The sequence below is a fragment of the Eublepharis macularius genome, chromosome 5 (assembly GCF_028583425.1).
Source record: "Eublepharis macularius isolate TG4126 chromosome 5, MPM_Emac_v1.0, whole genome shotgun sequence".
In the NCBI taxonomy this organism is placed as follows: Eukaryota; Metazoa; Chordata; class Lepidosauria; order Squamata; family Eublepharidae; genus Eublepharis; species Eublepharis macularius.
Window position 1 is genome coordinate 116,536,582 of NC_072794.1, and position 10,754 is coordinate 116,547,335.

Here is a 10,754-nt window from a genome sequence, read left to right on the forward strand (position 1 = left end):
GCACTGCTGGCAAGCGGCGCTGGAAGTACTTTAACATTTAAATCCCCCCTTGCCCCAGCTGACTGGTGGTCCTGGGGGGCAGGGGAGTCAGAGCACTCCTGGCACCACTCGCAAGCTACACCAGGAACACTTTATCATTTAAATCCCCTCTTGCTTCAGCTGACTGGCAGGCCCACCAGTCAGCTGGAGCAAGTAGGTTAAAGCACTCCCAGACTGATGAACCGGTTGGTTTGCGAACCGGAGCTGGACTGTGAAAAGTTTGTGGTCCATGGTCTGTGGCCTTTTTCTGGTCCGTGACCTCCTCTAGTAATCATATATCACACATCCAATGAACAATGCAATAGCACTAGGAATACACAATTCAAAGACAATCCCATGCCATGAATATTATATAATTTAATGCTCAAGGGGTGACATCTTTTGAAAAATTTGAGATTTGTGTGTGCAGTCTGTAAGTTTAATGGCTTGCAAATATCATGTTGTTTCCAAATATGTTAATAATGGTTCTTTGGCCACCCCTGTTCCACATCTTTCTGGGAAAGCTCAAGGCCCTTCCTGGGTTTCCTCAGGAGGATTGCAGAAACTTGTTTCATTCAGTAACAGTGGAAGCCTGAGTCATATAGGAGGAGTCCATAGCATGGTTTCTCTGTATATGAGCTCCTGAGAAGGGTTGGTTCTGTTTATGGCCTAAGGACAGTATTATGCATATCATTTTATGTTACTGAACGTTGTTTTATGCTGTTTTTATGCCCTTGGAATATTTTATGCCTTGTTTATTATTGATAACTCTTTTGTATTTAATATTTTAGTTTTTAGTTTTAATTTTTGAGCTGCTTCATGCAGATCTCTAGAGGCAGCGTTTTTAAAAAAATAAGTGTTTTCTTTAAAAATAGTGTATTAATTGGCAGGTTGGTGGCTTCTCCTTCAAAACCCTAGGATTCCAATATTACTGAAGTGAGATGGAAGAAAGAATCCACATTGCAGTGGTTATGGAACCTACTCTAGAAAGTGTCCCAAGAGAGCAGCAAGTGAACAAGGAAGTGATTTTAGAATTTTTAAACTCCTCTCTCTGTTTTCTTAGTTAGAAGAAGAGTTCAGTTGCAACCAGAAAAGGTTTCCTGTATTTCCATTTCTGCTGTACTCTGAAAGGCTTCCAGAGCTAAGTTGCAACTTATATTTGTTTAATACATCATTTTCTATTGCTAGGATAATGTACAGCATCCAAGATGATTATCAGATTCCCAAATATTAGCTTTCCCCACTGACCAATCCTGATGTCATCCAAGCAAAACATATCATTCCTTTTGTGGTGGATCTGAGATGTCTTTCCTAATCCCAATTTTTAGGCCTCCCCCTTTCATCATGGACAACCCCTTGAGGTGAGTTCGATGCTCATCTTACTCCATAATGTCAACTCTTCCCCTGGTCCAGAGCCAGAAACTTCCCAAAGTTCCACAAAGGCATTATTCTTCTTTGGTCAAGGATGGATTTCCATGTACTCTCCAAATGCCATCCCTTACCTTTCATGAAAAAGAGACACATCTTTGAGTGTTAATGATCATCCATACATTTGACCAAGCACAAATCCATTTAAACCCCAGACGCCCCTCCAGTCCCTTAAAGGTCACTCCTCTTCGTTGAGACAAGATGCTATTTTGACACCCAAATATAATATCTTCTAATTTAACAAATATACCTATCTAGTTCCCACAAATTTCACCATCATCTAAAGCCATGTCCTCCAACCCTCTTAAATTTTGCCCACCAAAAGACAGTTTCTCAGAACATCCAGTATAAGCAGGAACAGTTTTATTGGTGCTGGTAATAAGTTAAAAAACATATGCAGTTCTCATAGAAACACATGACCTGACCACACATTAAAAGGCACAAAAACTATTATTGGTGCAATCCTAAATAGAACTATACCCTTCTGAGTCCACTGAAGGCAATGGACTAACAGTGGTGTCACTATTAGTTAGGACACTATAAGTCGCTTAGGAACTTCCCTCCAAACATGTCTGTGTGACACAGCATTAAGGAATGAAGGATATGTCCTTAAAAATGAAGGCTTACACAAATATACAAAAATATACACATAAAGACAATCCCTTATGAATTATATTCATTATAAGCTTTTTAAAATACTACTAAAACACAGAACATTAGAATAATACCCCAATGAAGGACACAAAAATCCTCTTATAATGGGTAGTCACAACATATATAATACTGTATAATGGGACAGCAGCATAAACTGACTCTACTTAGAGGTGGAATCCTATGATTCTGTTCCTTGCTCCAGTGGCACACAAAGAACAAAATATTAAGATCCAAACTCATATCTTCTACATATTATAAAATGCCATGTGCTGGAAGTATAATATCAAATACCATTTAGGTTAATTATACAATACTGGATCTCCAATAGTAAATGCTTTCAGATGTCAAATGCCGACATCAAATATCTGGCACTGAATATTCAGCAGAAATTCAGCATCAGTAGTCTCCCAGGAAGCTTTGAGGAGTTCTAGACGCAAGTTCAATTCAGTTCTGCTGTAATGCCCATTCATGTGACTGTGCTTTTCTATTCAGTCTTGTCAATCCATTCCAATAGGATGTCTAGCTCCCCAAGTGCTTTCAGGGCTGCAGAATGAGAGTCCATCTGAAAGAGGACAGAAAAATGGGGGGGGGGGTGTTTTGCTGGTGACAATCAAAAGAAGAGTTCCTTTTGAGCTCTCAAAACAGTTATACTAATATTGAAGGGACCTGCATGAACAAATTGGGGCTGTAGTAACAAAGAGAAATTCACCAAGATTGAGTGAAAAAGTTGGCTGAACCCAACTAGCTTTGAAAAGCATGGATAATAAATAATACTATCTATAGTGCCTCTAGCACTGCCCCTATATCTGTTGGTACACCAATAGAAAATTCAGTGTCTTAATTTTTCAGCATATTCTTAACATAGCACACCAGAGAATTATGTGCCTATAAATGTCATTGTCCACTTGTAGCTGTTAGTCTGTGTTTTTTTCTTTTTAAAAAGGAATAGTGTACTGCTGTGACCTCTGCAGGCATCAAACCAAAAAGTACTTGGGTAAAAGTCATCCCACAATGTTAAAATCTATCATTAATCATAAAATTTCATTACATCTGAGACAGGAGTGCCAAGGATTTCAAAAGTGCACTTCATTTCACAATTCTGAGGACAAAGCCCCTAAGCATGCTCAAAAACTTAAGTTCAATCTAACATAAGGAGTCAGCCTTTTCATGTGACCAGTACGAGTACACAAAAAAGTTAAGAGCAGACAATAAGAGTCATGTCTGCAAATTCAACTTCAGCTCCACACTTGTTCATTGAATCTTCTTCTCAGAGCTTACATAGGCACAAGTGTAGAGATCAGGGGTAGGCTAACCACCTCACTCCCAGCCGCCACCCCACCCCCATATACTCGCATAGGATACATGAATGGGGGCTGGATTTTTCAATTTCCATGTTGAATAATTCCTCCTTTAAGCCCTTTGCCTGGTATTTTATCATGAGAACAGCTTAAGAATAGCACATTGAATAAGCAAGAGTAGATATTTAAAGATAAGATATTTAGTGTTTCTCACTTCTTTATGTCACAATTTTGTCAGTGCTCTGATCAGTCAATCGAGATCAGAAATATCCCCTTCTGTGGCAGAGCAGAAATCCAAACCTCATTCTTCCAGATGCTAATCTGACAACCACTATACCACATTGGCTCTGGGGATCGCTAACCCAGCTAAGAAGCTGTACGATTATCTTTGTGGGCTTTCATCAAAAGCACAAGCAGCAGCATCTCTCTCTCTCTCTCTCTCTCTCTCTTTCTCCAGGGTTTTTAATATAGTTGAGGCAAACAACTTGGGACTTTTACTCCCTCTGTCTTTACCTAGTCTTCCTCTATGGGTGGGCTGGACTTGGCTGTTAAGGCTCACATTCATGCCAATGAGAGATTCTTGGCTGCTAGTGGTAATGAGGGAAAAGGCTGTGCTAGAGATTTTTGGATGACACATGAAAGCTGTAGAACAAAAGATTTTTAGACATGGTTTCCTGGAGAGGGTTCCAGATCAGCCTGATACCACTTGTCATATAAAACTAGGCTACCAACGCAAAAGATCTCTTGCATTTACAGTTGCTAAATTACAAAGTGAAAACACATTTACCCTTTCAAAACGACTCAGGATTTGTTCGTATCTGTGGATGGCTTCCTTCCCACAAGGACATGTTGTAACAGTATCCTGGAGAGAAATAGTGCTCTAAGTAAATGATGTTTAAGCATATTTCTTTGAGTCCCCACAGAGAAGTGCTGAAATGAATGCCCAAAACAAACTTTTGATTACTAAAGGAGGGGAGTTTACTCTCTCCCTGTATAAACATGTAAAACACATGATAACATTCGTTTTATCAAGTTTTGAAAACTAGATGTGTGAGAGTAGTTTACTCATTCATTATTAGTTTCTAACAGTTTATCAGCATCCACTCATTTTATTCTTTTGAAGAGCTGTGAGTAGCTGATTGGCTAAGATGTGCCTTGTAATAAGAAGGAAGTAGTAATAAGAACGGACAAAGGAAATGTAATTTACTGAATATTTCAAAGGACAACATTAGAAAGGATAGGAATTTTGGTGTTGCACAGAAGACCAGTTTGTAATTACAAATCCAAACTCAGGTTCATTGAACACATAAGATAAAGATATTCAGTTTTCATTTCTTACCAGGTTATTTTAAAAAAACACACACATTTGTTCTCCCTAATGTTTTGGAATAATTTCTTATTGAAGCAGAAGACAGTTTTTTTAATATTTAGGAGCTAATATACCCATTGCTAATGGGCAATATAAATAAAGTATATAATAGCGACATTATTTTAATTACTTGCAGAAGCAAAATTCTCTTTATTATCTCGGAGATTCCATTCAATGCTATATCCATGTAACTCAGATAAAACTACTTCATAATCTATTTATCCAAGTTCCACATGGAGTAAATTTTTTGCATGCAGTTTGAACCAACTGCAGCATTTTTCAAACTTTTTGAGCCTGGGTCCTTCTAAAGTTACTCTCTCTTGCTCCCCTATCCCATCCTGTAATAAAAGTCCAACCATGTGTCCAGTGAATGAACCTGAAGATCCTCATGTGCAGCTGCATGTGAGTATCCGTGGACTAAGGTTAAGTGATCTTACAGGACTATTTAAAAGAAGGAACATACCTCCTCCCTCCCTCTCCCATCCCCTAGGCTCTCTGGCTCAGCTCCAGTCCCACCCTTTCCACCATTTACTACCTCTTGTCTATTTTCTCTGAAATAAGTCTCATGGAACTCCCTGGAATTTAGGATTGTCTATAGATTGCCGCTTGGTCCAGATTGCAAGAGAACAAGGAAACTCCTCTACCCAGGCCCAGTTTACACATTTAAGAGATTGCTATTGGTAGACAAGGGGGAAATCCCTGACATGGTGGAGGGCTTACTGATCACTCCTGCTCTCACAGGTCTCTGGATCGGGACTTTTGCCTACACTTGTTTCACCATGTTTTGGTACTAATTTGCATTGAACAAAATACATCATTCTGAGATGCAGTAAGAACTTCTGGGAACTTGTGTAGCAGGGATGCTACAGTGCCAAACTAAGAATGTTACCCATGTAAAGTGTTGTACATTTTATTCTGAGCCAAAATAGAGGGGATGTTTTATGAAAAATTTCTCCGCCCAGAAGAAGGGGAAGCAAAAATATGTTCCCATTGGCAATACAACTGGACTGGCATTCTCTCAACTTGATTCAGTTGCACGTAATTAACTAGTTGGGGCAGAACTTGGACAAATATGTATTGGGATACATATTTGAAAGCAGACTTCTGTGTTAAGTACTGCAACTTTTATAACTGGATGTGCATCCAAATGCATGTATCATCCATGGCCATGAACACTGCGTTCATTACCTTCACTGAAACATATAGCCAGATGCACTTCCCATCTGCGCTCTGCAACATCAAGTCATGCATAACTGTGCAACTATACCTGGAATGTGAAAAAGAATCTAGCAGTACTGACAGGGGATGAAACCACCAACACAACAAGGCAAGACACAGAGGACTGGCTTGGTTGCCTAGCCATTGGTGATAGCTTTCCTTTTCCCCTACCCATTCAGAGTGAGGAGGTTGATATCAGAAATCAAATTGGCTGTGTTATATCTTGGCAATGCATCATCATGTTCATTGCATGATCCTTGACTGGTGACGCTCATGCTGCAGTGAAGAAACCTTTCATATTAAAATAAAACTGTGGTCAAAACAGCAGTAGATCATGGAAACAATGGCTTTATGTTAAAAGCTGAAATGCAGGCTTTCCCTCCATAAATCCATCACAATTCAGTGCAGCACATGATATTTCCCAGGGGAAGCATCCTGCTCAGCAACAAGTTGTGTGGTCAAACCAGTAATTTCTTATTATTTCTCTTGCCCCTTTTGACTTCCTTTCTGGCTTCCTTCTGTTTCCAAATGTCACGTTTGCAATTGCCATTTTAATCCTTTCATAGCTACACTGCTTCACATTGTTTCTATAACAATTTTTGTGACAGAAAACAGTAAAGGAAATTCAAATGATTTTTATTTAAAAGCAGGCAAAAATGCTTCATATCAATATGCAGATCCACAATTCTCACAAAACATTTTAGAGAAACAGGGAGATGTTTTAAAAGCAGAACAGAAACCAAATGCACACAATTATCCTAGAATAATCTGGCATAGCATGTCCATCTATTGGACATTAAAGACATTGAAAGAGAACATGCACCAATACTTCATGAATCAGAACCAAAGTCACTATCAATATTGGTCAGTTTACCGGGCGGCTGATCCGCAAGGATTAGCCCCCAGGACTCCCAGGGAGGGAGCCAGGGTCCGGGACGCGGCGGGAAGAACTCCCCGAAATCAATGCGGGGGGGAATTGCCCGTTTGTCCCTATGGAGGCCGGCAGACGTGCGCGGCGCCTCGAGTGCCGCCGGGCAACGAGAAACGGCAAATAAAAGAAACAGGCGGAAGCCCGTAAACAAGCGAATCCCTTCTGTTCTACAAGCGTTTGTGAAGGAGAGGTTGATCTGAAGAAGACTCGTTCTTCCCCTTCGTTGAGTTCCAGAATTTTGTTGGCGCCCCCCCCCCAAATGGCAGCAAAGAAGCAAAGTCCCGCTCTCGGTAAGTCAATCTCGGCTACCTTGAAGGGGGAGTCGCTCGAAGAGTTGGTGCGCAGGGCGGTGGTGGAAGCCATAAAACCCTTTGTTGACAAGCTGAACGAAACTGATCAAAGGGTGGGCTTAATTGAAAGCGAAGTGAAAACCATTAAGGCAGCAGCGGGGGGGGGCAGAGAAGTCTGCTCTGGAAAGTGCGTCACTTGTGAAGGCTACAAAAAAGGAGCTGAAGCTGGTTGAGAACCAGCTGATCGGGCTACAGATGGAACGAACGCAGACAATTTTGCGTCTCCAAAACGTGAAAGAGGAGGAAAAAGAGGATCTGTGGGAGGTGGTCTCGGAACTATTGGCGATACCCGCGAGGACGACTAAAGAAGAGGTTAAAAGCGCCATTTTGGAGGTCCGTCGGGCTTCTTCAAAATATGCAACAAAGTGACAGTTGCCTCGTGAGATCATTATTGACTTTTCATCTAAAAAGATTCAGGACACCATCCTATATAACTCATACAATGCGGATTTGGACTTTATGGGTTTGAAAGTCAAGATTTTGAAGGACGTTCCATTTCTAGTCCGGAAACGGCGTTTTAAATATAAAAAGTTTGCAGCTCTTCTGAGGGACCATGGAATAAAGTACAAATGGTTATTCCCGGAAGGAATATGGTTCAGATATAAAGATCAGGCCTATAAGATATTATCAGAAGATCAACTAAAGGATTTTGAGAATAAAAACCCAGAACTCTGCTGCACCGAGAACGAAGAAAAGGAGGAGCCGGAGGGGGGGGGGAGGAGGAGAGCACCGCAACAGCGGTTGCACAGAGAGAACTGCGTCCGGGACCTAGAAGGGGGAGGAAAGTTTAATCAGAATTTGAAATGTTTATTCTCTGTATGATTAACCACTCCATCATTATCCTATGGAGCTATTTTTGTATTATGACAGTATGAAGGGAAACATTGAAGTGTAGTGTTTAGTGTTTTTAGTTCATTCCCCCCCTTTTTCTTTTTTTCTTTTTCCACCCCCCCTTTGTCCCTTCCCTCTCCCCTTTCCTTGTGATAGTCTTGTGTAGTGCTGTGTAGTGTTTTGTAGTTATGAAAAATAAAAAAATTTATAAAAAAAAAATATTGGTCAGTTCAGTTCCAGGCACTCTTGGTAAAGAATTTTAGAGAGTAGGATGAAGATATATATTGAGCCAGTGGACCAGTGATCTAACTCAGTATACTACAGCTTCATATGTTCCATTAATATGTACAGTCATGTTACATACTGTAGGCTTGCAACTGATTTCCCATTGCTGTAACTCACACAGAGATTCAGTTCCTTCTTCACGGTGAGGAAATTGTTGGCAATCCGGCTGACCCTCCTTTGATGAAAGTTGCTGTATATTTGGCATTGGTTGAAGACATTTGCCAAATAGAATTCCAACAAGTAATGAAAGAAACAACACCTGTCTTCAGTCTATAATGAATCAGAAGGCATCTTGTTAGAAAGGGCAATATGGCCCATTATTCAGTGAGTAATATTAGAGTTAGATTGAATTCTACCATAATTTTTTTCCCGGAAAACATTGAAACTGAAATTTTGCATGTGGAATTTTGAATGCTGCACAGTCAGACCTTATGCCTGTTTGCTTAGAAGTAAGCAGTGCTGAGTTTACCATGGTTTAATCCCATAGAACTGCTGCCTTAAGATTGCTGGCAACTTTTGATCACTATCGATTTCTCATGTCAAATATGAAATATCATAGTAATCAACTGTGAAATATTAAATGTCATGGCACATCATCTCCTCCCAAATTCTATACATCTTTGTAATATCAAGTAGCAAATATTATTGAATGCTAGCTACAAAATATGTATGACCTGTTAAATATCTAATTCTAAAACCAAATATATTTGGATGTCAAATCCCAGTAACAAATATCTGCTGACTGACTGGAAATAGCAGATGAATATTTAGTACCAACATTCACAGAAGAGAATATTGGATAGCAATTTCACCTTGGAGCCTTACCCAGAACCAGCACAAATTTCTTAATGCCGTAGACTACAGATCCAACCTTGATAGCTCAGGTTACAGAATAACAAATATGAGATGAAGTACAAAAGCTTAAATGGAAAGTCTGAGATCAGCCATGCCCCCCGCCCCCCATACACACACCAAATCTTAATTTTATACATTAACTGATATAGGAGAGATACCTTGGTATCTGGAAGAGAATATGATCTGTGCAAGAGTCTAATGCTTGTATACTGGTCTTGAGCCTGCTGGAGAAGAAAAACACAAAAGTAAAAGCCTCCAGATTTGTCACCCAAACTGAGCATCCCACACCAATACAATTCAATACAATACAATTTAACTGCTGCCCTTTCCCAGTTACCAAACAAGACTGCCCCCCTACTCACAGTCATTTCCTTGATTTCTCCAAAGCCCTTTCGTATTTCATACATATCCACAGAGACCACACAGTGCCCAAAATGAAGTCGTTTGAGGCTGCTGATGGGCATCCAACATAGCAGAAAGATTGTATATAGGACAGAGGAGACACAGCTATTCTCCATTTTAGCAATGGGTAGAAAACCTTCATTATCCAGCCAGTAGAGCTATTAGTGAGAAATAAAACATCTGAGTCAGCCGTACCTTGTACTGGGAAATGCTGGTTTTGTGATTTGAATGCAAGATGCATTAAATGCTGGGTCTCATGTACATAAAGATTTCCTTTTTTGAGCAATTTCAGTCTGTATGTATTGCAAATCACCTGTTCACTATCTTATAGCCTACTCCAGTTAGGGCAACTCAAGATTTCATATGCTGTATCTTATATTGTTTAGACATTCTGCCTTTTCCATTATGGAAAATACTTTTCCTTTTGTTAGTTTACAGTAATACTGACCATGAGCATTACTAAGTATTCACCTACCTTTGTTAACAGACAACTCCTTTCTGTGTTTTTCTGACACTTGACAATACCAACTGCTTCTGAATCTCACAGAGATAAAATCCACATCACCATCCTTTGCTATACATCAAAGGTATTATGTATGTAAGGGCACTCACTTGTGTGTATGTGTGTCTTTATATATGTTTGTATATATAAAAAATTATCCAACTCAACAAATAATCCACAGTTGTCAGAGGAAGAAAGGCACATAAGAGAAAACTTGCAGTAGAAAGTAATAAGGGAAAAAAATCAGAAGATAGTGTGAAATAGTGAAACAGAGAGACAATAGTGCAGGCTGTAGAATTAGGAGCAGGATTAAGTGCCAGTAAACACATATGATTCCTACTGAAGGTATCTCACCAAAACACATAGATTAACTGAATAGCCTTCTGCACACATCAGAAAAACTATTGGATGAACATAAGTAGAAGTGCATTGTAACATACCATTCCTCATATCATTTTCCCAACAAGGATCCCAGTTAATAGGACTGTAGCTATAAGCCAGTGGCTTATGGCTTTCAGAAACATCAACCTTCTTTTTCTAATAATATTTTGGCTAAAATCTTTGTACCAGACTCTGTGTTTTGCCTGGCAATTAACTTAGCTGTGAATACATT

General features: G+C 39.7%; 1 protein-coding gene across 1 annotated transcript; it reads right to left on the reverse strand.

Moving 5' to 3' along the window:
* Nucleotides 1–2,584: 2,584 nt before the first annotated feature.
* IL20 (interleukin 20) lies at nt 2,585–9,701 on the reverse strand. The gene is made up of 5 exons (XM_054980425.1): nt 9,600–9,701; nt 9,396–9,461; nt 8,500–8,652; nt 4,186–4,260; nt 2,585–2,662 (listed from the first exon to the last, which is right to left on the reverse strand). The coding sequence occupies exons 1-5, from the start codon at nt 9,699–9,701 to the stop codon at nt 2,585–2,587; spliced, it is 474 nt and encodes a 157-aa protein (XP_054836400.1).
* Between the last annotated feature and the right edge of the window lie 1,053 nt (nt 9,702–10,754).

What these genes read in the sequence shown, in the direction of transcription:
- IL20 (XM_054980425.1), bottom strand. Translation starts at nt 9,701, where the DNA reads ATGCCCATCAGCAGCCTCAAACGACTTCATTTTGGGCACTGTGTGGTC. An exon ending in ATTCTCTTCCAGATACCAAG is followed by an intron (nt 8,653 to 9,395) that starts GTATCTCTCCTA and finishes GATTCATTATAG; the next exon opens with ACTGAAGACAGGTGTTGTTT. An exon ending in TCCTGAGTCGTTTTGAAAGG is followed by an intron (nt 2,663 to 4,185) that starts GTAAATGTGTTT and finishes GTCCTCTTTCAG; the next exon opens with ATGGACTCTCATTCTGCAGC.